This window comes from Microcaecilia unicolor, chromosome 1 (genome assembly GCF_901765095.1).
Source record: "Microcaecilia unicolor chromosome 1, aMicUni1.1, whole genome shotgun sequence".
Taxonomy (NCBI): Eukaryota; Metazoa; Chordata; class Amphibia; order Gymnophiona; family Siphonopidae; genus Microcaecilia; species Microcaecilia unicolor.
The window spans coordinates 513912551-513939933 of NC_044031.1; the positions used below are offsets into that span (position 1 = coordinate 513912551).

Genomic DNA, 27383 nt, shown 5'->3' on the forward strand with positions numbered 1-27383 from the left:
ATTAGTACATGAACCATGTTTAAATCATTATAAATAAAAGCTTCTGTATAACAAACATTCTGCTACTGCTTGCTTATTTCTAATCTGTAATAAAATTAGACCCCAAAAATGCAAATAGAAAATAATAAACTGATTACTTACTGAGATAAAAAGGCTTGTTCCCCAAATGCAAGAGAAAAGGTAGAAGGCACTTAGTTGTCCAGATTCATTGAACTTGCTGTGCTTTGTCTTGGAAAAATGCATCCGTCTATTAATTTTCTGAAATGAAAAATGTCTTATTTATAACTGAAAAACAAAAACAATGTTACAAATGACTAGAATTTTCTCCAGTGGCGTACCTAGAGTAGTTGACACCCGGGGCCGGTCATTTTTTAACACCCCCCCCCCCCCCACAATCCAGTACTAGGCATACCGAGAACACAAAACACTCAGGACCTATAGAGCAATTCTACCATACCATAAGCAGTAATTTGTACGAGTCACACAAGGAAAAGGAAAGCATCTTAAACACTACAGTGAGCACTAGAACATCAATTCACCTATTGTAAAACGAAAACAGACAGATTAGTACAGATCGACGATCCTGCACAGTCAATGCCAACCGAAAGCCATGTCTTTTTCACAAACACAGATACACCCTAATCCACTATAGAATAAGTAATCATAAACTTTCTATTTAGACAAAAATTAAACAACCCCCGATGCCAGACTCTGCATACAATGCAACACCACAGAAACAGAAAATGTCCCCTAGTACTGTGCAAAATATAAAGACAGCAGATGTAAATTTGAAAAAAACTAACAAATACCAATCACCACTTTACAAATTAACAAATAGAAATAAAACAAATACAGAAAATAAAATAATACCATTTTACAGGACTAATACATTTAGCTTCCAGAGGCCAAAATCTCCTTCCTCAGGTCAGTACAGTACAGTGCTGTTACAGTATCTTATCCTGACCTGAGGAAGGGGGTTTTGTTCTCTGAAAGTTAAGTCAAAATGTATTAAAATTAGTCCAATAAAAAGATTACCTTATTTACATGTTCTATTTATAAACAACACAGCTACAATACTATATCCTAAAGCAAAATAATAAAAATATATATTTACAGTTTGTTGTCTCTGGTTTCTGCTTTTCTCATCTTCTTTTCACTGTCTTCCTTCCATCCAGGATCTGTCTTTGCTCTCTCTCTCTGCCATCCAGTGTCTGCCCTCTCTAATGTCCCTTCCATCCACTGTCTGCCCTCCCTCTCCCTTCCATCCACCATTTGCCCCAGTCTGCCCTCTTTCTCTCTCCCCCTTCCACCCACCATCTACCCTTTCTCTCTGCCCCTTCAATCCGTCTGCCCTCCCTCTCCCATCCATCCAGGGTCTGCCCTCCCTCACGCTCCCCACTTCCATCCAGGGTCTGTTGTCCCCTCTCTCTGCCCCCCCTTTTCATCCCCCAGTTCCACCTGCCCCTAGTTCCAGCCCCAGCCCACATCTCCCACCTGCCCCCCTTTTCAGCCCCACTATCCCACCAGTCCACAGCCCTTTCCTCCCATCAGTCCTGAGCTTCAGCCCCAGCCAGTTCTCCCTGTCCCCTTTAAAGCCCCCAGTTTCAGCCCCTGCCCCGTTTCAGCCCACAGTTCCAGCACTAGCCCCCTTATCCCAAATACCCTCCTTTTCAGCCCCCAGTTCCAGCCCCCTTCATCCACCACATGCTTTGCATCCCCCCCTTTTCAGCCCCAGACCCATTCTCCCACCTGCCCCAGGCATGGACCCATTCTCCCTCCTGCCCCCTTGTCAGACCCCAGTTCCAGCTTCCAGCTCCCTGTGACACCCCCACCCCTCCCCAATCCCCTTCTCCCCTGTGAGCACCCCTCTCAGCTCCCCCACCCCTCCCCAGTTCCCTTCTCCCCTCTGAGAACCCCTCTCAGCTCCCCCACCCCTCCCCAGTTCCCGTCTCCCCTCTGCGAACCCCTCTGAGCTCCCCCACCCCTCCCCAGTTCCCTTCTCCCCTCTGCGAACCCCTCTGAGCTCCCCCACCCCTCCCCAATTCCCTTCTCCCCTCTGCGAACCCCTCTGAGCTCCCCCCACCCCTCCCCAGTTCCCTTCTCTCCTCTGCGAACCCTTCTGAGCTCCCCCACCCCTCCCCAGTTCCCTTCTCCCCTCTGAGCTCCCCCCACCCCTCCCCAGTTCCCTTCTCCCCTCTGAACTCCCCCACCTCCTTCTCCCATCTGAGCCCCCCCCTCCGTGGAGAGCGACAGAGCCCTCTTCTCCTGCCACCACATTGCGTTTTTTTTTTTTTAATCCATTCAGCGAGCGACGCAGGCAGCGCCTCGTGTCTGCCCTGCTGTGAAAAAAGAAAATTGCTTCGCTGGCGTCGGGCCGGCCTTCTCTCGCTACCTATGTCCCGCCCTCGAGGAAATAGGAAGTTACCTCAAAAGTGGGCGGGACATAGCGAGAGAAGGCCGGCCCGACGCCAGCGAAGCGATTTTCTTTTTTCACAGCAGGGCAGACACGAGGCGCTGCCTGCGTCGCTCGCTGAATGGATTTAAAAAAACGCAGGGTGGTGGCAGGAGACGACGGAGCACCCCCCCCACCCGCCGACACCCAGGGCGGACCGCCCCCACCCCCCTTGGTACGCCACTGATTTTCTCCACACTTTCCCCAGTTATATTCTCTGCTTGTGTTTGCAAAGCCTTGCTCATGTTCCACTGGGTTGTCATCAGGCCTGAGTTTCAAAGCTTCCTCCTTACACATACGCACTGATCCTTGCCTTTAGCCTGCACTGCCATTCACCATATTAACCAGAAATACTAAGCCAACAGATAAGGCCACACTGTCAAACTGATCTGGTAGCCTCACATAATAGTCACAAGGTATCTGCATACACCGCAGTGTAAGTGGCCACATTTGAAATGAAGTAATGAACCCTGCTCAAAATAAATAAATAAAATACAAATTCTTACCTCATCTGTCTTTCACTTTTTCTCACACAGTACAAGTATTGTATTAGCCTCTGAGGGCTCAATGCAGGATTTGTACATTTTTTTTTTACATTCTCCTGTCTAAAAATACAGCTCATAATGTACTGGTGTAGTTTCACTGATCTGTATGACATACTTTGCACTTTCAACCTTTAAAAAATTATAGATATATTCAAAAAGTAATTAAGGAACAAAAAAAAAAAAATCTTGGCTGCATAAGGTCACACCCGTCTTAGCAAAGTCAAATTCTCTCCTTTTCCAAAAACTACCTTAACAAGACCCATAAAGTTAAGAGTCCAATCACAGTAACTGAGCTGATCTGCATAATCCTGGAAAAAGAATCAAGGTGTTTACTGTCAGAAGCAAAGACCTAAACATGATGAATATGGGGTGCCTAAAATCTTCAGAACAAAGTTACTCAAAGATGCCAACTGAGAGAAGGCTATAAAAAAATTCTGTGTGTTTGAATATTTTTTCATGCACTGTCATGTCCATCATTGTAAACAGGACACCACTACAGACATCTCAGGCTGAAACTGTGGAAAAAGTTGGCCATTTCAAAATTACTTCACAAACATGTCCTGTATGGAAGGGTGACCAGAAGAAGCCATTGCTAAAGAGACATGTGCCACCTAACATTTGCAAACAGATACTGCATGTATGTGGGAGAAGGTTTTGTAGTCCGATGTGGGCAGTTTTGCTTATTTGTTTTGGCAGAATAGTTCAAGTTCTTTCAAGTTGGCTGGGGTTCATCTGTAGACTGAAATCTTGCCACAGATTGTTGTATTCAGAATTGGGCTTTGACTAAAGCAACTTCCTTCTTGGTGAGCTATTCCATTATTGCTTTTGCTTTGTGCCTAGGACCACTGTCCTGTTGAAAGGTAATTCTTCTCAGCAGACTCAGTTCTACGCCAGAAACAGTTTTTCTGCTATGACCTGTCTTGACTTTGCACCATCTTTCTTTCCCTTAACCTTCACATGCTCCCCTATGCCTACTGCCACCATCATACTCTACTGTTGGAATGGAGTTAGCAGCATGATATTTTCTCTCTCTCAGATTCTACTATGCAAAGTTGTTAGACACTTTTCTAAATGATTCATGGCTGTTAATGCTGCAAAATAGGATTCAGGGGGTATATACATTTTGCAATCAAGACATTTTGGTTTCTATCTTCATGTTGAAAGTTTTACACAGATCAGCAAAATAATCTACGTTGATACATCTTGAATGGTATTCTTCAGTAAAATATTAAACATGTACCAGGGTAAAGACTTTTCAGAAGGCACTACTTATGGTGGTGGTTAGCCGATTGGCACTCTGGTGCTAGCTTGAATTTCCAAATATATTTTAGTAGTTGTACTGGTCCTAGAGAAGACTGGAAGGGTTGGATTCCTGTTACATAACATTGTAATACACAAATGTTTGAGACCAAACAGGTGTTTTTAATTACCCCTCTCTAGACCCCTGCAGGACCCTTGCCCACGGAGGTGGAGAGAGGGTTTCAGAAGGCTCATAATAAGTCTCTTAAATATGACCTCTGTTTTCTGGCTCCTAATTTCCAAGGACATCCTAGGGCATCTATTCTCCCACAAGATGTACTAGAGTTTAAAAGATAGTCTATTTATGTGATATAAGGTGTGAAATGAAACAGAGAAATTAACACAGAGACTAGGGAATAGTGAGATAGAATTTTACTTGTGTGTCCGTGAAACAGTTTAAAGAGAAGAGATTGAAACAGAGACTGGAGCAGGTTAGTGAAAGAAATAGTCTTTTATTCTCACCCAAATCAGGACTTCAAGTTGGTACAGACATCAGACAGATTCTGGGTTCAACCGGCCAGAGCTTCACCGTTGTCCGAGGCAAGTTGGGGAGGGACTCCAACGATAGCTCTGATGCACAGTTCTTATATAGTATTTGGTCCCCATACAAGTCTATGGAGAGGGATTTTTTTTTATCTTAACCACAGGTCAGGTGTCCACCTGTTTCTTAATCTTTTTCCTGTCTTGCAACTAACTCCTAATATGGCCAACTCCTAATATGGACTGTTCCTAATCTTGTGCAACCATCTCTTCTAAGATGAAGAGATCAGTTCCATATCTTGTGACTCTGGCTGCCATTTTACCTGTATCAGCCTCCATGTTCTGAACCAAACTTTTTAGGATTTTAGCCATCAATTCCTTGATCTTGGCTTTTGCACTGCTTTTGAATGTCACACTAAATTCTAATAAGGCTTATCAAGCAGCCCTGCTTCTGCAGGTGCTCAGCAACAAGGCCATCATCAGATTTTTAGGCCTAGTCAGTGCCTTTTAGCAGTTTAAGCTGTTTAAGGTATGTAAATTGACCCACCACTATTCCAGTGGATGGATCCCAAGCTGGGACACATATTAACTTGCAGGAAAAGCAAGTCCTTGCTCAGCCAGTCATAGATTTTTAAACCTAGCTGGTATTTTTACAGCCTGAGTCCTAAAATCTGGCCTTCCACCCTTCCGGTGGGCATCCAGTGAGGGCCTCTTGCTGTACTATAATTATACATTCCCCACTTGTCACCCCAGCAGCTGGGGGTGACACAAAACTAGTTTGTCACTATCTATTCCAGAAGGTGCCAAACTATCAAACGAGAGGACGAGTTTTGCTCTTATGAATTGCTAGCAGATATTATGCAAGACAGGAAACTTCATTCTCAGGTGGTATATTTTTGGGCATATGGAATTCCCTTTATATTACCCAACCCCTTGGGCCTTAATCCTGATGTCATCTCTCTTGAGACTTACTCAAACCTGTAGTGAGAGAGGTTTTATGAATGGGACAAATCCATGAGTTCATCTACAAAATCTCATGAAGTATCGGTATGTGGGTAATAGCAATTTCAGGTGGATCATACTAATAAACACTTTCAGGTCTTTCTACGGCTTCTATTGTATCTGTTGCATAGTGCGTGGGGAGATAATCTAATGTATCTATCTCAGTGGTCTTGGGAAGGAATAGTGGTTTTGATTAAGCATTGTTATGGGCTCAACAAATATATGGTTAGTACTCTGATTGCAGGCTGTTTTAGGTTGTAGGTATTCAGAATCCTTAAACAGGTCAGAATTCCTGGACCTTACTATTACTCATCATTGGCATCCAATCATGAGCACTAAAAAGTGGATAGCAAGTATGAGGTTGCCTCATACAGCAAAAATGGTCAATCCTAGGAAAATTTATATTAACAAAGGTCATGCACCCTTAGAGAAGGGTTGGCACTCTCTCTCTCCAAGGGAAACCAATGTGACCAGCAGAATTGACAAATTACCTAATTGCTTTCCCTTGTAAAACCTCTAATTGGTAAGAGAAATTATAAAAGATTAGGAACTAATTAACACCTGTTTGCAGCTGGATTATTATATTCCTATAACTAATTGATTGTACGTGCCTGTTGTCAATTACTGATTTGACTTATACCTTGGCAAATAAACTCCTCATTCCAAATGATGATTTGTGGGCTTCACTTAATGTTCAAAGGCTGTAAGTATAAATGCTTTTGCTGTATCAGGCTATCTTTCTCTGCATTGTATAACTTGTAATCTAAATCCAGTTTGTCATAAGGCTGGTATCTTTTCCTTAGACCTAACATCTCCTTTAGTGGCAATTCCTTTTAGAACTTCACAACTCCTTGATTACCCCAGTACTAGTGCTATTTAGAGATGGAGTCAGATTTAAGGTCACTCCAGCCTTCTTGGGGGGCTCGGGACCCCTCAATTCAATCCAAAAAGACCTACGAGATCTTCAAAGCTCATATATTCATACATCATTCACTAACTTGAGCCCCATTCTCAAGTCTGCAATGCTCTCTCCTTCCTTTGAATCTGAAATTTGTCTGTACTGCCTCATGGCATCTAGCAAGGGGTTTCAACCCTATAGATATGGTCATAGGGGTACGTGCAGCTCCCAGTTAGCCACATTCTGTAAACCAGTGGCTCTGAGCCCAGTCCTTGGGAAACACCCAGCCAGTCAGGTTTTCAAGATACCCGCAATGAATATGGATGAGATAAATTTCCCTGTACTGCCTCCATTGTGTGAAAATCTCTCTCAGGTATATTCAGTATGGATATCCTGAAACCTTGACTGGCAGGGTGTTTCCCCGAGGACTAGGTTGAGAACTCCTGCTCTATTCTCCCCTTCCCCAAGCTTATTTTTAAGTAGCTGGTCTAGATCCTGTTGTTGTGGTGGTGGCAGCAGTGTACCATAAGAACATAAATAGCCATACTGGGTCAGAACAATGGTCCATCTAGCCCAGTATCCTGCTTCTAACAATGACCACAAGTACATGGCAGAAACCCAATAGTAGCATAGAGGGAAAGGTGGATTAGGTCCTGTTTTATGCTCTCTCATCACCAGTCACTGCTACTAATACGCAGACCCCTGGACAGATGTCCCCAAAAGCCTACAAACACCTCATTTTTTCCTTCTAAAAAGTGGAAAGTGGAATGGGAGAAGAGGAGGAACAGAAAGAGGAAAAGAACTGGCTCTGAAAACAGAATGGGTCAAGGAAAGGGGATGAAATGAAGAAATTCTTCAGGAAGGGGGAGGAGGAAAAGGGAGGACAGAGGAGGAAAGGGAAGAAGAGAAGTGCAGAGATACTTTTACTTTCTCTCTCTCACGTATAAGAGATGAGGAAAGACAAATGGAACAATTGCAATAAAGTAAAAAAAAAAATGTAAAATTGAGATTGGAGGAGTGGCCTAGTGGTTAGGGTGGTGGACTTTGGTCCTGGGGAACTGAGGAACTGAGTTCGATTCCCGGCACAGGCAGCTCCTTGTGACTCTGGGCAAGTCACTTAACCCTTCATTGCCTGCCGCATTAAGCCTGCCATGAGTGGGAAAGCACGGGGTACAAATGTAACAAAAAAAAACAAAACTCCTTTGATCATCATCATGGGGCTTTAAATTGCTTTTTTTCTATTACATATATAAATTGAAAGAAAAGGATTTTTTTTTTAAATTTAAGATGGTATTTTCACTGTTCAATGCAAACAGTTCATGTGATAAACCTCTGCATCAACATCAATACACTTTTCAACCTGGCTTGGGCTTATACTTACCTTTGTGTGTTATATTTGGTTCGTGCAGTGATATAAAGGGCATTTTTTAAAGCCATTTATACATGTAAATTTTATTCTACAGCATAATTTGGTTGACTGAAAACTGCCCCCCTTCAATGTGGCTAAAACAGAAGTACGCTAACAGCGTACATTCTCTAAGGAGAAATTATGTCTTACCGGATAATTTTTTCTTTAGTCAGCGACACCATTCTGCACAATTTCCTACCAGCAGATGGAGATACAGAAAACTGGATTCTGCTAGTGATATCACCAGCATAAGCTGAGATGCTCCCTGGAACAATCCAGTATGCATCTGCCCAAACAGCAGAAGATCCCTTTGTAATGCACCCATACCCCATCAACCATGGTAGCTGCAATGATAATCAAATGAGCAAAACACTACAGAGCGGCACTCACTACCCTGCATATACCGGGATATAGCCATATCAAGGAAACCCCATATGGCTGCCAATTGCAAAATGAAATTTTTTTTTTTTTTGAAGCACTGAATAGGAAGCACACTCAGAATCCTAGGCCAAGGTCTCCCAAGGGCAGGATTGCAAAATGGTGTTGCTGACTAAAGAAAAGAACATTATCTGAAAAAAAGAATTTCTCCTTTCTTAGCATCAGCTTCACCGTTCTGCACAAATGGGATGTACTGAAGATATATATAGGGCGTGGAAGTGACTCAGCCTGCTTGGCCAACTGGCGAAGTGACTTCGGTGAACTGTGGATCCAATATTGTGTGTCGATCTTCTTGGGCATGACCAGGACCAACGGAAGGGACTCGGCTACCAGTTCCTAACGAGGACTTCCTGGAGTACCCCATGGAAAGGGACAGTCACAGCTTCCCTAGGAGACGTGTAGTCCAGGACCTCGAGCATCTTGACCCTGGGTTCATCCTCTACTTCCAAAGGAAGAGGAATATCAGCCACTTCCTTAACAAAAGGAGGGAATGAAAAAGGATCTCTGTAGAAGACTTTCTCCTTTCAGGTGGAGGGGAAGGCTCAGAGGGGAATTCCATAGGACTTATCAGAGGCAAAAGTACCTTGGATCTTCCTCTGAATCCCATAAGCGCTCTTCGGTGTCAGACCGAACCTGCCTCGACATGGAGGAGCCATGTCCTTGAGAACGGTGTCGAGAAGTCGGTTCCCACCTCGATTGCGGCGAAGCTTCCTCCACTGACAGAGGGAGCGCCAGCTTGGGTGGCAGTGGACACTGGAGCCGCATACGGCATTGATGCCAGAGGCTGCGCTGTAAGCTGAGGGCCAAGCGGGGCTGCAATGGTAGACAGGGTAGGCACAAGCACCCCCGATGCACATGGTTGAATTAGGCCATCTGCATTAGGCCAGGGAGCAAGGACTGGATGCACTGATCGAGGGCCGACACTGGGAAAGGCTGGGGTGCCGGCTCAGGCGAAGGTTGATGTGGGAGCTGGGTCTTGGCTGCTGGGAGACCAATGCATCGGCACCTTCTGTATGGAGCGGAAGCGGTACTCCCGGCGTCGACACTTCTCAGGTACAGAATCCTTAGATGCCCCAGAGCTCCCGGCACCATGCGTTGAGGGCGACCAATGACGATGCTTCTTGGCCTCCGCCCGAAGCGTGTCACCGAGGCTCTTCGGTGCCGATGAGGACGTTGAATCCATATGTTGCCTCTGGATCAGGTCCGATGATGGACGGTCCTGGGGACTCTGCACAGCAGGAGGCCTTGAGAAAGGTGGAGACCCACTCGATGCTTCACTGCCCCCCAGGGTATCTAAGGGTCTAGCAGCAGCCATGCTTACCGACTCTCCCAACGTGACACTCGACGTTGATGAACAGGACTTGGCTCCAAAAATCTTCTCTCTGAGACTCTCTGGAAATCTAGGTCCTCTTCTTCATGCGAAGATAGAACACAGTTAGGGGGCTATGGTCGGGCCCAAGACACTGTAGACCCCAAGAATGGATGCCCTTCCCAGAGATCATCCGATTGCACCAGGTACAGTGTTTAAAGCTACTGGGAACCTTCGTGGACATGGAAGGAAAAGCTGCCTCAGCTAAATTAAACAACGTGATGGTGAATGAAAAAGGGGCAAGGCACAGCAAAAAAACAAAGGGAAAATTCCTGGCCAAAGTCAAGGACTAAAAGCGACTAAACAATGATGAAAAAGAAAGAAAAATTAAAATCAGGCAAAATAAATTAAAAATATAAGGGAAAAACAAAAAAAGGAGGTTCCACAACCGGGAACACAATACTGGACGGGGAAAAAAAAATTGCAGAAAGGCACGAAAAAGCTCTTTTGGACCGAGCGATGTGAGTAAAATAGCATGCCCTCTCTTCACTGCGGTAGAAAAAGAACTGAGGAGACGCGTGTTCATGCAGCGGATGGGAAGTGGAGCATGTCTCGTGCTCCACAAAGATATACTTCTACTTTTTATAAGTTCCAGATGGGCGACGCTGGTCGGCGTCATCCACTTGTGAGAATACATAAACCTGCTTGTCCTCAGAGAAAAGACTTATTCAAAAGCTGCAGATATAGACAAAATCAATTTCCATACAATTTAAATTCATTAAAATATCAAATGTACTGCTTTTATAATTTGAATCAGACAGAGCTTACTGAGCACTTCAAAGATGGCGACATGGCGTCTGTGGACCAGTATATGGAAAATGTGAACCAAACAATGCATCTGCTTTGATAAGTAAAAGCAACTGTCAATCACTGATCTCTGAAAATACTAAAGGTGGAAAAATACAGGTTAATTACTTCATGAGTCCACTCAATACATAAAAATTCAGACCAAATGGCTTCATGTTTTCAAACAGTATATCCAGCGTACATGCTGGAACAACTAGCGCCAACAACTACCTCCTCTGACATCTTCTATCCTGTCAATGACGAAACAACAAAGATCTTCACACATAATTGTGCATTAAACAGTGCTCAACAATTGATGCTTCCTTAGTTTGTCTATGCAATGCACTGAGATGTTCAATTAGACGCGTTTCCAATTTTCTTGACATCTGTCCTACATACAATCTTTTGCATGGACAGATGATGTACACTACACAATCTGAGGTGCAAGAGGTTATATATTTTAGTTTATACTTATCCCCTGGATTAATAAACTGTGTCATTAGCACAGTCTCGCAAACAGAACAGTGTTGACAGACAATGTTTTCCTTGAGTGGAAACCTGAACACCCAAATTAGCACATCATGATGTGGAGGACAGCACCTCCTTTAAATTCCTGCCTTTCCTATAAGGTGTAATCGTTTATCGGCATTAGTCTGAATTTATATACTGAAATAACCTGTATTTTTCCACCTTTTGTATTCTCAGAGATCCATGACTGACAATTGCTTTTACTTATCAAAGTTGATGCATTGTTTGATTGGTTCACATTTAGCATATATACTGGTCCACAGACGTCGTGGCACAATCTTTGAAATGCTCAGTAAGCTCCAATTCAAATCAAAACAGTAAGTAGATTGCTACTTGATAGTTTAATGGATTTAAAGTGAATGGAAATTGATTCTGTATTTCTTATGCAGCTCTGGAATAAAAGTCATTTATTTGTTACATTTGTATCCCACATTTTCCCACTTTTTTGCAGGCTCAATGTGGTTTACATTATGCCGTAATGATAATCACCATTTCCGGCATGAGAAATACAAAACAGTTTAACATTAAAGTTCATAAATGAACTTACTCCTTAAAAGTAGCAGTTGAGACACCGTGAAACAGTGGACAAACGTCAGGGTATTGGCAGCATAAGCAATGAGACAAGTTGTCATTTTCATTTTTGAGTTTCAGACAATGATTAAAAAATATTAAAAATTTTGGAGGTTTTTGAAGTGATGATAGACAACAGCAGGTTAAATCCTTTAAATATATGCAAACTTCTGAGGCTTTTTTTCTCCGGATAAAAATTAATTGATGAACTCATTTAGAATGTGTGTTTGAAACAGAAGCTTAATGATCTGCATGATTTAAAATACTGTACATGAATTCAGTGAAGATTTTTTTGTTGCTGTCAGAGATAAAATGAAGTCATCTTCCTCAGGTACCGTAGATGTGTCTTCCGAAAACCCAGCTTGTAAAGACTCTGAACCACAGGAGCTGAACCCTCCATCAAAAAGGAGGGCAAGCATGATTCACATGGAAAGGAGAGACGACCACTTTTGGAAGGAGGGGATCACACACAGAGACCCCAAGTCCTCCATGAAGGACGGATACAGGTCCTGGCAAAAGGGCCTGCAGCTCGGAGATTCTACAAGCAGAAGGGAAATCCACCAGACAACACCGCCTGGACAGTCAAGTCATTGATGGGAGCCACATACACGGGCTCAACCAGAGCCTCCACCAGACACCAGATTGAGAACCCACAAAAGGAAAGAAAGGGGTACTGGGGGTGCAGATGAGCCACCCCCTCAGGAACCAAATGACCTCTCAATGCAAAGTAGAGAGCTGAATGGGAATGGGGCTAGTGAGAATTTTGTGGTTCCAGTGGGAACTTCGCAGGGATTCCCCCCCAAGGTCCTAGGGGGTTCCCGCGGAAGTGTAGTGCTAGGTCAGCCTACCTATCCTTTCCTTGTGTTTCTAAACTAGCTTAGCAATTACAATAGCACTAAAAAAAAAAAAAAAATTAATGGATATGGTTGATAGCATTGAAATCCCCATAAGCACAAAGAGGAAGTTATCAACATGGTCTCCTGTTAAGTTGCATTATTTTACCACGTTGGGTTATTTTAATACAGGGGATAGGTGGGGATGGAGGAGATTCCAGTGGGGAAGGGCTAGATTTCTGTCCCTGTGCAGCTCTCTAATGCCCCGCACCTTCCACAAAACTGGCCAAAGCAGACAACTAAACCATCAAGGAGCTCAAAGCCAACCCCTGAACTGGTGCAGAAACTCCAAAGTATCAGGAATCTGAGCCCTCCAGGGAGACAGAGACCATTCCCCACACCTGGAATCAAAAACTTGCCAGATCCAAGACATAAGCAAGGGATGTTGAGGGCTTCCTGGCGCAAAGCAACATAAAAGACCACTGTGGAGAGGGGGGAGGGGGAGGAACCCATGCTTCTGTTAAGCATCTCCTCTCAATGGCCAAACCACAAATCAGAGCACACAGAACCCTGGGCAGTGGAAAAGAATCCTGCACCAGGAAGCACCAGAGATCTGCATACCACAGCCTGCGAGGCCAGGCCAGTACTACTAGCAGGACCAGAATGGGATGACGTGCAATCCTGCAGAAGAGATGGCCACTCAACCGAAACTGTGCTTACTAAAGTCTCCAATGACCTATTACTGGCTAAATCCAGAGGTCAATATTCCATCCTCATTCTTCTTGATCTTTCCGCTGCTTTTGACACTGTCGATCACAGCATACTTCTCGATACCCTGTCCTCACTTGGATTCCAGGGCTCTGTCCTTTCCTGGTTCTCTTCCTACCTCTCCCTCCGCACCTTTAGTGTTCACTCTGGTGGATCCTCTTCTACTTCTATCCCTCTGCCTGTCGGCGTACCTCAGGGTTCTGTTCTTGGTTCCCTCCTCTTTTCTATCTACACTTCTTCCCTTGGTTCATTAATCTCATCCCATGGCTTTTCCTACCATCTCTATGCTGATGACTCCCAAATCTACCTTTCTACCCCTGATATCTCACCTTGCATCCAAACCAAAGTTTCAGCATGCTTGTCTGACATTGCTGTCTGGATGTCTCAACGCCACCTGAAATTAAATATGACCAAAACCGAGCTTCTCATTTTCCCCCCCAAACCCACCTCCCCGCTCCTCCCGTTTTCTATTTCTGTTGACGGCTCTCTCATTCTCCCTGTCTCCTCAGCTCGAAACCTTGGGGTCATCTTTGACTGTTCTCTCTTTCTCTGCTCATATCCAGCAGATTGCCAAGACCTGTCGTTTCTTTCTTTACAACATCCGTAAAATCCGCCCCTTTCTTTCCGAGCACTCTACCAAAACCCTCATCCACACCCTTTGTCACCTCTCGTTTAGACTACTGCAATCTGCTTCTTGCTGGTCTCCCACTTAGTCACCTCTCCCCCCTCCAGTCGGTTCAAAACTCTGCTGCCTGTCTCGTCTTCCGCCAGGGTCGCTTTACTCATACTACCCCTCTCCTCAAGACCCTTCACTGGCTCCCTATCCGTTTTCGCATCCTGTTCAAACTTCTTCTACTAACCTATAAATGTACTCACTCTGCTGCTCCCCAGTATCTCTCCACACTCGTCCTTCCCTACACCCCTTCCCGTGCTCTCCGCTCCATGGATAAATCCTTCTTATCTGTTCCCTTCTCCACTACTGCCAACTCCAGACTTCGCGCCTTCTGTCTCGCTGCACCCTACGCCTGGAATAAACTTCCTGAGCCCCTACGTCTTGCCCCATCCTTGGCCACCTTTAAATCTAGACTGAAAGCCCACCTCTTTAACATTGCTTTTGACTCGTAACCACTCGCCTCCACCTACCCTCCTCTCTTCCTTCCCGTTCACATTAATTGATTTGATTACTTTATTTATTTTTTTGTCTATTAGATTGTAAGCTCTTTGAGCAGGGACTGTCTTTCTTCTATGTTTGTGCAGCGCTGCGTACGCCTTGTAGCGCTATAGAAATGCTAAATAGTAGTAGTAGTAGTAATAGAGGGAAGGTGTAGAGGGGCTCCTTGTAATTGCCATGTTTGAACTAGGGTATCTAGCCCCTGGGAGGCTGGTTTCCTCAGCCAACAGAAGCAGCACTCTGTCTTTATACTGATCCTGAACACCATCTAGTCGAACTACGGAGGGCCCCAGCAGTCCAGAATGACCTGAAAGGCGTGATGCTCAAGCTCTCACTCTCCCAGATTAAAGAGTGACTGAGAAAGTCTACCTACACATTGTCCTTGCTCGCAATGTGAACCACTGAAGGGCATGCAGAAAGGTCCTCTACCACCGACAGGTACACTGCTCTCAGGGCCACTGCCCAACCCCTGGAGCCGCCCTGTTTATGTATGCCATTGCATTGTCCGACATCACTGACCAATTTCCTCTTGAGGTGCAGCCAAAACACTCGCAGAGATTGGCAGACTGTCCGAGACTCCAGGCAACTGATGGACCAGGATGCCTCCTGGCTAGACCAAGTGCCCTGCGCCACACAACCCAAATGGTGAGCTCCCCATTGTACATGTGATGACCAGAGCACCCTGAAAGGGGTCCAAGGGAACCGGACCATCCTACCAGGCTAGACAGTCTCACTCTGGATGGTAGAGGCAGAGGACAATGGAAGTCCTGAGAGGCCAGTGCCCAGAGGGACAACCAGATATGCTGTAGAGGGCGCATAGAGCCAGAGCCCAAGGTACCACCTCCAGTGCTGTGGCCATGGAGCCCAGAAACTGCAAGTAGTCCCAAACCATAGGTTTTGAGAGACTGCACTGGTGCAACTGTGCCTGGCATATTTCCACCTGCTCCCCTGAAAAAGTCACCATCCTTCTGGCTGTGTCAAAGCATACCCCAAGATGTTCTAGGCCTGAGACAGGGCCAGAGGGTTCTTGAGCCAGTCAGTTATCCAAGGAAGGAACTGACCTATGAGGTGACTAGACTGGGCCCGAAGCTGAAACAGCCAGTCGCTCAGAGAGGGAAGAATCCATATACCCTGACATCGGATGTGCACAGCTACCACCACATCATCTTAGAAAACATGCTAGGTGGTGTAGGCAGGCTAAAGGGCAAGACCCAAAACTGTAAGTGCTGCCCCAACATACAGAAGCACAGATATCTCTAGTGAGGAGCTGGAAATAGGGATGTGATGGTAGGCCTCCATGAGGTTCAGCAAGTCAAGAACTCCCCCCGGCCTCACTGAGGTCATGCCAGAGCATAGAGTTTACATTTGGAGAGGCTGGACTTGCAGACAAGCATTCACTCTCTTGATGGACAGGTTGGGGTGAAAAAACTGCCCTAAGGACCACTCCCAGACCACGCTCTACCGATGGAACAGGTTCTACTGCCCCCTAGATCGCAGACATGCAGAAGGGTTAAGAGCAACAGCCTGGTGCTTTACAACCAAGTTGGGCAGTACTGGAACAACAGCTCCCAAGGCCAATAACGAGTTGAGTGTAGAACAAATCGCCATCTGCTTGCACTTGGGGATTTAAGAAAAAAAAAACATGTGACGGGAGAGGCAAACTAATTTGTAACTGCCTCGAATGTCCAGGACCCACTAGTCTGAAGTTATGCGGGCTCACTCTTTGAAGAATAGGGACAGCCATCCGCCAATCGGAGTATAGGAGTGACCCAGCACATCAGAGTGGAATGAGAGGCGGAGGTCTGGCAAGGTGCAGCAGAGGCAGGGCACTCGTCCGAGCGAAAGTGCTGCTGAGACAGATCATGAGAGTGCTGAGAGGGACCCGTCTGTCCTAATCTAGATTGACGCTTATCCTTGAAACTTAGACGGGATGGGCCTGCCTCTGGTGGAGGTTTTGCCCTAATCTCCGGCAGATGCTGAGTCTTAGAATCACCAAGGTCTAACTTATCCAAGTCCTCCCCAAACAGAAGGTGCCCTTTAAAAGCCAACTTTATCAGATGCTACTTCGAAGCAGTGTCCTCCACCCAGAGGTGCAACAAGAAATGGTAAGCTGTGACCAAAGACATCTGTTTCATGGACACCCAAATCAAGTCATATAAAGAATCCACCAAATAGGCTAACCATGTCAACATCCAGCAATTCCAAGGGAATCCCAGGATTGGCGGCCTGGAATGAATCCACCATTTGTTGCACCCAACTAAGACAGGCTCGCTCTGCATAAGAACTGCAGGTAGCTGCCAGCAAGGAAAGCGCTGAAACTTTGAAAGAGAGCTTGAGAGAGGTCTCCAGCTTTCTATCTTGGACATCTTTTAAGGCAATGGCATCCTCCACCGGCAAGGTAGTCTTTTGGTGACAGCCACCACACTAAGGCATCAACTCTAGGCAGACAGAGCTTGTCCAGCTCCACCTGCTCAAGCAGATAACAGCCAAGACATAATTTTAGTCACGCACAGTGATGTGTCCAGCATAGCCCACTGTGCCAAAATCATTTCATGCGTGGCTTCATGCACTGGAAAGGCACGAAGAGGGCGATGGATGTTAGCCATTTTGGGATTGACCATATCCTGGTTAGAAACCTCCAGCTCAGAAATATTAAGGACCTGGAGGGCTTTAGTAATAGAAGAACCAACTCCTCCTTATGAAAAACCCAAACTGCAGTTGGGTCATCTGCCTCCTCATGCAGAATCTCCTCTAAGTCCCCCTTCGCCAGAGTAGAAACAGAAGGACCTGAATGAGCCCCTTGCAAATGAAAGAAGGGGTGGGGCTAGAGACCCCGTGGCGTCTTAGGGGCAGGAATCCCTACCTGCAGTGCAGTGAGATCCATTACCGGGCCCCCAGCCTGACTAGATAACTTTAATAGGCGTACAAACTAGGAGGAGAAAGGCTCTAATCCCTCTCCTCCCGCCTGTCCCACTGGATGTTCCAGACACAGAGACATCAGAACCGTCACAAATCAGCGTGGGCTCATCTGTGCCAAGAGAAGCAGATTCATGCTGCAAAATGGCTGCTGATGTGTTGCCTTGAGCTGCAGAAAAGGTGTGTTTATCAGCTGTGTGGGGAAAAACCACGGTCTCCGAGGACCCGACCCCTTCCACCACTGGTGATGCAGCACAGCCCCCACAGACACTGCCCTGTCACTGTTCTCTACTTACCACAGTGAGAGCAGCATTTAACAAGCTCCGTTATCATGGAAGCTGTTGGAAAAACAAAAAGCGCTCCAATGAGAGGATGACGCTGCAGCCACTCATCAGATGAGAAGCACTGACAGGGGGTCCCGCCTGAGGTCTGTGAAGGTGCTGAAAGGTATCCAACTTTGTTGCTCAGTTACACAGGGGGTACCCTCCACCGGGTCACAGTGACAAAGAATCCCAACTTTTTTTTTTATGTGAGAAAAGAGGCAGAAGAGAGCGGTACCAGGTGGGGGAGGGAGCTGGGGTGATCAGGTGTACCCCCCCCCCCCCAAAGGCGGCACCGTTCAGCCACACCCCTCTAAAGCTACACTGAAGCCCAATGCCAGGAGCTAGTAGAGAAACTGTCTACTCACCTGCTGGAGATAGAGAATACTCTTCATCCCATGAGGCACTTCAGGTCAGCGTTCTCTATCTCCAAGTGCTGATAAGACTATCACAACTCACTAGTCTCTGGATTCATTTGCTGCTGGTGCTAAGGAACTTACCATCTTAATTTGCCAAATTGATACTCTAGAATAGTCTTAAAAACACAAATTACTACAGTTTACTGGCTTATTTCACTTAGCTGTATGATTTAACGTGCACTTTCAGTACTTACATCCAGTACGTACTCTTGAATAACAGCATGCAGGATTATGGCTACCAGCATATAGAAGAAAACTGTGGCCAGATCCTTGATTCCATAGTGATACAGGGTAGCAGGGTTCGCAGACTCTTCTGAAAAGCCAAAAAACAGTTTTCAACAGAGCAAAAATCACTGTATTCAGTTTTCGTCGTCAACACTTAAGAAACTGCTACTGTGTGGATCCAGTTTTTATCATACTGATAACACCAGGATTGCTCTCTGTATGCTCACTGACTCAAGAGACCATCACAAGGCACTCCATGTCTTTTCTGCCCTTCTCCCAGGACTGAGCTGGTCTTGTTTCTGTCAACCCTTGGTTTGATTTTTTAAAGCTTTATATTCAAATACAGTGCAATCCGCTTAAGTGCAAGGGTCTGGGGCCAAAGAAATGCATGCAGTTAACTGGAGCGTGCACTTACGTTGTGACCAGAAGAAGCTTGACATCTGATAAACATATGTACAGTCACTATAGTAAACTTGGGTTCAGAATAATTTATCTTTTTTTATATATATATATATATGCACTTTAAAAAAATGCTAAAGTGTTTTAAATGTGCTCAGACCATACCGTTTACACCCATTATATCCCCAAGAGGAATATGTGGTGGTGTCACAATGGAACCATCATTGCACATATGATGTTCCACCTCCTAATATTTGTGTATGTACATACAGCTGCGCCCAAGTAGATCTTACTCACCGATGTATGCGTATATCTATAATACATATGTATAAGTCATGGACTATTCACATTAAATATTGTTAGACTTGAGCTCAAACCTCCGCCCATAAATTATGGTACATTCCATATTACCTTCTGATACATGGATAATAAAACATACAGTTCAACATTTGTTTAAACCTAAAGGAGGAATATGTTAATTCATGACACCCTGATTTCTCTTCCCCCACATATCTTACACAAACCAACCCACAATGCGATATACACACATATTCACATAATTATTTCACTTCCCTTGGGGTATATTGTGCTCGTGCTTCATTAAAATCACATATCATTCATCCATTCCAATCTTGACATCAAAATAACTGCTCCCAAAGATTGGAATGGATGAATGATATGTGATTTTAATGAAGCACGAGCACAATATACCCCAAGGGAAGTGAAATAATTATGTGAATATGTGTGTATATCGCATTGTGGGTTGGTTTGTGTAAGGTATGTGGGGGAAGAGAAATCAGGGTGTCATGAATTAACATATTCCTCCTTTAGGTTTAAACAAATGTTGAACTGTATGTTTTATTATCCATGTATCAGAAGGTAATATGGAATGTACCATAATTTATGGGCGGAGGTTTGAGCTCAAGTCTAACAATATTTAATGTGAATAGTCCATGACTTATACATATGTATTATAGATATACGCATACATCGGTGAGTAAGATCTACTTGGGCGCAGCTGTATGTACATACACAAATATTAGGAGGTGGATCATCATATGTGCAATGATGGTTCCATTGTGACACCACCACATATTCCTCTTGGGGATATAATGGGTGTAAACGGTATGGTCTGAGCACATTTAAAACACTTTAGCATTTTTTTAAAGTGCATATATATATATATATATATATATAAAAAAAGATAAATTATTCTGAACCCAAGTTTACTATAGTGAGTTTAAGGTTTAACTTGGTTGGTTGGATTTGATCTTCCTGATTTTTTGTAATTTATTAAACATATGTACAGTACTGTTTATTATTATACATACAGTATACAGTCTCCATTAACTGACGTTAGGCTTACTTGAAGTAATCAGTTATAGTCCTCTCTACACTACTGGGTCTGTGAGTTTCATAGACTATGTCTGCCAGACGGTAAAAACTGTCATAGCACTGACATCCAGTGGTCTCCAGATAGGCCCGCACGGTGTTGAGACTCTCCAGTGCTCTTGCAAAAGTGACAGGAGGAGGTTGCTGAATTTCGTCAGCATGTGCCTCGCTGCTCATTTCATCATCAGCCGTTGTTGCCTGCGTGTAGGCGCATATCTCGACATCAGTGCTGGCATCGGCTGTTTGTAGATCGTAATCTATATCTACGTAGTGATGAAACTCTTCAGTAACACCGGCTGGGATGCCAATAACCTGTTCATCTGACGCGTTTGCAACAGCTGTATCTGTTTCGTCCCTCTCCACATCCTTAAAGCTTGCCTGCTTGTAGCAGTTCACAATGGTTGACTGTGTAACATGATTCCATGCTTCTTTCTGCATATGTAGGGAATCCAACAGTGATAGATTACGAGCCAGTTCAACAGCACGTTTATCCTTGCCAGTCATCAGACAACGTAGCACAAGAGCCCGATAATGTTTGAAACTGGCTATTATGGCCTGATCCATAGGTTGGATCAGAGAGGTAGTGTTTGGTGGCAGGAAGACCACCTTGATGTTAGACAGCCTGACATCATCACTGTGTGCAGAACAATTATCACAAAGCAACAAAATCTGATGCTTTTCTGCCCGCATTCTAGTGTCTAACTTCTTTAGCCACTGCTTCCAAATTTCCCCAGTCATCCATGAATTTGTGTTAGCCTCGTATGACACAGGAAGTCGCTTAACTTTCTTGAAGCAACGGGGCTGTTTGCTCTTTCCAATGACGAGTGGTTCCAACTTCTTACTCCCATCCATATTGCAGCAAAGGAGGATCATCAGTCGGTCCTTCAACGTTTTACCTCCAGTAGTTTCGGCATGTTTGAATGCAAGTGTTCCATCAGGAATCGCTCGCCAGTAGAAACCATTTTCGTCAGCATTGAAAATGTCACGAGGTGCAAACTCGTTCCAAGATGGTAGGAAGAACTGAAACAACCCAATTTTCAGCACCAAAGTCATCAGCGTCTTGTTTTTCACCATGCTGTTTCTTTAATTTTATGTTGTTATTCTTCTCCTTCCATCTTTCCAACCATCCAACAGTGGCTTTGAATTCAGTTAGTCCAAGACTTTCAGTTAGCTGGTTAGCTTTCTCCATAAGCAGTGGACCACTGACAGGAAACTGCTCCTGACTCGAGAAAACCACCTAAGAGCATCTTCTACCTCCTCAGCTTTTCCTGCCCGTTTTCGTTTCTGTTGTGGATTTGTATTGTTTTGCCAGTCTTCCAGAAGCTGGTCTTTCTGCTTCAAGACACATGAAATTTGACTGGGATTGACACCATATTCTTTAGCAACAGATGCTTGACTTTGTTTGTCATCTAATTTTTTTTAAGAACTTCTATTCGTTCAGCCAGTGTTAAAGTCTTACAGTTGCACGACGACCCCAGTGTACACTCTAACAACATTCTTTCGCTTATTCTGCCTGAGGCAGTTAAAGGGGCGGTAAATTTGAAATCTCGTTGGTTGTCACGCGCCAATTGGCTTCCATATTCCATGCGTGCGCTTATGCGGAGTCTTTCCTGCAGAGGAGCGGTGTTAAACCATGCATATAAGCAAATCTTGCACTTTTCAGTGGTGCGCTACACCGAAGTTTGTCCCAATAGAAATTGAGGGTGCCAAAACGGGACCGAAGTACGGCATGCAGTTAAACAGAGCATGCGCTTATCCGACGTGCACTTAAATGGAGTGCACTGTATTTGCTGCTTTGTATCTTATAGCCTATTACCTGAACACAGGTTTAGAATTTAAACCAACTATTTCAGCACTTATCAATCTTTCTGATGCTATGCCCTGACAACACAGATTTCCACCCCAGAGGAGCAGGTTTATGGAGGGGCCCAGGGCCCACTCAGGTTGTGACCCCAAACACAGATTTTGAGACTCTATTTGGGGTCATGACTCAGTTTGGGAAGCCCTGATGTATTCAATCCTTTCATTATGCACTTCAAAAGTCTCCTCTTCAGTCTAAATTTCACACTTGCATAGTTTTCTTCTGATTTGTTACTTCCACTTTCCTAAGTGGACAAGCCTAAAAGATGCCCTTCTAACACTTGCTGAAAAATGTATTCAGGACATCAAACTGTAAACACACACAGACAAGATCTCAACAAAGCCAACAGAAGAGTTCTGTTCCCCAGTATATCAGTATATCTGTGGATAGAGATAGCCTGAACCACCTGTATGTCACACAGCAATGGGACGATCTGTCAACCTGGGAATTTTAACATAAAATAGTGTTAATGATGAAAATGTTATTTAATAAATGCAGCAGTACTAGCACTCAGATAAGCAGAGGTTTAGGCTCGCACACTTGTACTTCTGCCGTACGTCAGGAACTGTCGCTTTCCACCTCTGTAACACTCTAAGAGACACCAGGCAGATACACCACAGTTGCTGCAGGAATTGAGTGAGATGCCTATCCTGTGACTACTGGGTTTGAGCCTTGCCACTGGCTATAAGAGCGTCTTTGCTGCGGCGTGTGCCTGAAGAGGCAGGTCCTGCCCCCTTGGAGCCACTGAGAAATAGGCACTCTATTCCTTTTTCATGGGGGAAGCATAAAGGTGGTAGGAGCAAGACTATGAATCCTGCCTTGGTAAAGGGACCGATGGACCAGCCTGTGCAAAAGGCTATGACCGTATCAACAACAGTGGCACATGCAAACTTGTCTCTAACTCTAAGGACGTCCCTATCTTCTGAGGGAGTGGGGGTCATACTCCGTCTCTACAACCTGCTGTTTCAAAGGAGATGATCAAGCTTGTAGACGAGGGATTGTTGGTGTGGCTGTTTCATCTCCCTTCCCATATCCTGAATTTCTGATTCCAGATGAGGGAGGTATGCCTTTAGCATCAGTTAAAATACCTTCACCGGTTTCTTTATTATTTTCTTTGCTAATTTCTCAATCACAGGAGATTACATTAAAGGACTTAATAATGGCTATAAATAGAGTTGAGAAGTCGCTGCAGGATAATTTGACTTTTTAGTAGTTTATTTATCACATTTGTATCCCACATTTTCCCACTGATTGCAGTTGAAGCCTCAGTGAAATTTATTAAGCAAGAAGTCAGGTTACAGGCAACTGGACAAACTGGAGAAGGTAGAAACACAAAAACCTGCCAATCAGCTATTGCAGCAAGTACCAAAGACAGTTTAGTCTGAAGAAGACTACTTTGTTTGATAGGCAAAGTGTGTTGGTATTTCCTGACGTTGCCAGATCTATGCAATTACGTCGCAAGGCTTTGCTCCAGACCTGGGGTCTTTGTGGACAGGGCCTCTTTATTTTTCAATTTCCTTGTAAGTGTCTGGTGACTTCAGGAACTAATTCTTATGTCTTTTCAGGTACCATTCAACTGGAAATTTTCTTATTAGAAATAGGAGGTTAAATTATGATTCTTGTTTTTGTTTCTTCATTAAAAGCTTAAGAGCAGTCAAGGGTTAGTTAATTGATACAATGCCTACAGTGTTATAAGAATATAGAGAACATGCATTTTTTTCTAATTTTCTTAAAACTTTGAACCTGTTGTTTCCCCCTTGATGTGGACTTTAATGCTATTTGTTTTTTGATTTTCTTTAAGGATATTTGTTTTCTTATTTGTATTTTTCTTTGTTATGTAATATTAAAAAAAGATGGACCCTAAAAATGTGCTGTCTTACACTTCATTTTCTTAAATTACTACATGCCAATGAGACTTCCAAAACTAAAGCAGTTTTTAAGGACACTATAAAAATTGTCAGTAGGGATGAACTTAAAGAACGTAACATTCAACAGGTAATTATTTGACGCTGACTTGAATCTCAGGCAACCTACAATCATAGAACACTGGCTGTGAGTTTACAAAATAAGGGTGATTTTAAGTCTATCCATACATATATTGAACATACCAGTCAAGACAAGCGGCTTCAGTTTTTCAGTGTAGAAGCAAGTTACAAAAGATACCCACTGGTATTTTAGATTTCTTAAGATCTATTCCAGAGGTTTTCAACCTAGTCCTCTGGGCACACCCATCCAGTGGGATTATCAGGATATTCAATGGAGATATCCTAAAAACCCCAAATGGCTGGGTGTGCCCTGAGAACTGGGTTGAAAACTTCAGACTCTGTTTATCCTATATTCCAAGGGTCTTTGAAGGCCCCAACCCAGACAAGTTTTCCCCAATAAATATACATGAGATTTATTTGCATACAATGGAAGCAGTACATATAAATAGATCTCATGCATATTCAATGGAGAAATCCTTGAGGACCGAGGTTGCCCACCCCTACTATATTCTTTCAATATTCCCAAAGGGGGCTTACCTGTAGCAGGAACTGTAACATTGTACTGAAGCGTAACAAACGGAACAGCTACTTTTGCTGAAATCTGGAGGGAGGGAGAGTTGGGGGAGGAGGGAGGAGAAAAAGACCATTAGAAAGATATGAAAGACAAGATTATCATGTTTTTCTTAAAAAGGATGAATCTAAACGTGCTGCCTCACTACATAATCTATGCCCTCATGTTACAAAATTGTTTATAAAAAATCCTAAATGAGATATGCTGGTACATAAACGTTTAGCACTACAGAACTCAAAACAGACAAATTAAAACCACAAGAAAAATGATTAAAGCTGCAAATACCAATCCTGTTATCTGAAACGTTTAAGAAGTGGCCTTGGCAAGTACGAAGCTCTGCTATCTTAGCACATTCATTGCACAACAGTAAAATACACAGTCAGCTTGGTATTCTTACAGGGCCACGCTGGATGCCCAACTTAATCCAGTAAACAGAGGTTGTGAGTCGCTGGGGAAGGGGGGGGGGGGGGGGGGGGGGGGCAAGAGAATGGAGACTCAAAAGACAAACCCAAAACCAAGTAAATAACAATCAGGTATTTTCATAGCTTACTTCATGAACTACATTTTTGCAAGCTAAACTACAAAACTGTAACAATTAGATATGAAAAAAAAATTGTAAAAGTTTCCAAACAGAATATGGTGCTGAAAAAGTGTTTCTGAACCCTAAATATAACAAGAATTACATGTTCTTACCACAATACCCTTAAAACCTAAACCAGTTAATTTAATTTATATCCTTTTATTAATGCCTAGGAAATTTTGTACTTCAGGAAGAATGCACAAAGTAGAAAATTCAGAACCAGTATGTGAAATAAATGAACCTCCAGTATTCTGTGTGCGTTTTTTAAAAACACAATTTTAATTGGAATCTGGTGCTTAAATGGGTAACATTAGGACTGTTGGATAATTAGAAATTTTAATCATAAGATTAATTACAATTAAAATGTTTCATCTTAATTGGTCCAGAATATTTGCCAGGGTCATGGGCAGCATCTATAAAAGCAAGCACGGTTCCTCCGTCAATCCTAAGTGCCTTCCTGCAGCTGAATCCTGTCCCCTCCGATGCAACTGTTTCCTCGGATGCTGGGAAGCTCTTCAGGCTGGTAACTGAAGCATGCTTGCACTGCAGATGCTGCATGCAACCCAGGCAAGTACAGTGATGCTGGACCAAGATTAAAACTTTTAATCACAATTAATTATGCAAACTAGTTGCAATTAATCCACAGTCCTAGTAACAAATAAGCCAACCTACACAGTAAATCCTCATGACAGTTTGTACATTGTAGTTGGTGTTCCCTCTAAGCTAAGGAGGAGTCCTCCATCTACAGTCCTGCCAATGGGGGGTGCAGTTTCAGGTGTCTTGTTCCCATCATATATCTGTTCTTGGTCCCTCAGCTTATATAGTAAGCTGAATTGTACAAAATCTTGAGCATCATATCTATGTTAGTTGAATGTTCTAATGCATGCTTATTAGATGTATCATTAGTATTATGCTAATATTGTATTATATTTCTGGTATTTGAATTCCAGTGCTGTTAAATGTGTATATTTTTCATAGTATTTCACAGTAGTTCTATTATTAGGTTTCAATTTACTTTTTTCAAGTTTACCTCATTTATTGTATTTATGTTTGTTCTTGGTTATTTTACATGTTGTTATGCTGTTAACAAAACTGTAAGTTGTATGTTAAACTGTACCTGTTGTACACCACCTTGGGTGAATCTCTCCATAAAGGCGGTTAATAAATCCCACAAAATAAATATCACATTTTCAATAATGAAGGACAGGCAAAGCTCTGCAGGACTGCACAGTCTGTCCCCAGTGATTGAAACCACAGTATTGTTGTACCCCCCCCCCCCCCCCCCCCAAAATGGCAACAAGACAATTAGAAGACTCCCGCACCGCTCAGAGGGGAACAATGATCCTGTTCTATATAAATGCTGAAAAGGTTCAGAGTTTGATCTTCACCATCAGAGTTAGTGGGAACTTATTAAGGAACGATTCAAGGAAATTTCAGAGGAGCTGCAAAAATGTAGATGAATCTCATCTGTCTGGAAAGGGTTATAAGACTATTTCAAAACATTTGGAACTCTACTCGTCTACTGTCAGGCAGTCTATAAATGGAAAAAGCTGAAATACTACAGTGACTACTGAGGAGAGGTCATCCTGCCAAGATCACCCTACAGGAAAACCCAAACATCTGAAGCCTTGCCATGGCAATGTCTAATGTATCAATCATGAAGAAAAACAGTGGAATAGAAATGATGTTAATGAAGCTATTTAGAAAGACAACCCTGTCTCAAAAACAAATGCACTGTTAACAGTGTGACCCAATGGGTTAATTTTTCCTTCCTCCATTCAGATTCCCCAGTCTGTGTGTGGGACAAGTTAGAGAGAGGCATGGTAGAGTGTGTCTTAGTAAGCTGGCAGCAGCTGTGTATTGTTTTTTTTTGTTGTTGGGGTGGGGGGGGGGGGCGATATGAATGTGTGCGTGCCAGATGTGATGTATTTATTTGTATGTATGTATGTATAGGAAGAGTTGAGTGTGTGTGAGACATATGCAAGAGGGAGTTCCGAGAGAAAAAGGACATCTCTGGTTAAGTGAACTTAGTTTGCTCTGTTTTGGAGACAAAGATAGGAAGAGAAGATAATTTGTAGGTTTATTGATAAGTTTGATTTTCATAAAAAAACAAACTTTATTAACTAGTTTAAATAGGAACTGAGTTTGATTCCTGGCATAGGCAGCTC

General features: G+C 43.6%; 1 protein-coding gene across 1 annotated transcript in view; it reads right to left on the reverse strand.

The window, feature by feature from the left end:
• Positions 1-27383, reverse strand: part of TRAM1 (translocation associated membrane protein 1) — a 117979-nt gene that overhangs the window by 54775 nt on the left and 35821 nt on the right. The window contains exons 2-4 of the mRNA XM_030215395.1: positions 24602-24665; positions 18397-18515; positions 142-258 (exon numbers count right to left, since the gene is read on the reverse strand). Of these exons, the coding sequence (XP_030071255.1) occupies positions 142-258; positions 18397-18515; positions 24602-24665 (300 nt within the window). The remainder of the gene's footprint in view (positions 1-141; positions 259-18396; positions 18516-24601; positions 24666-27383) is intronic.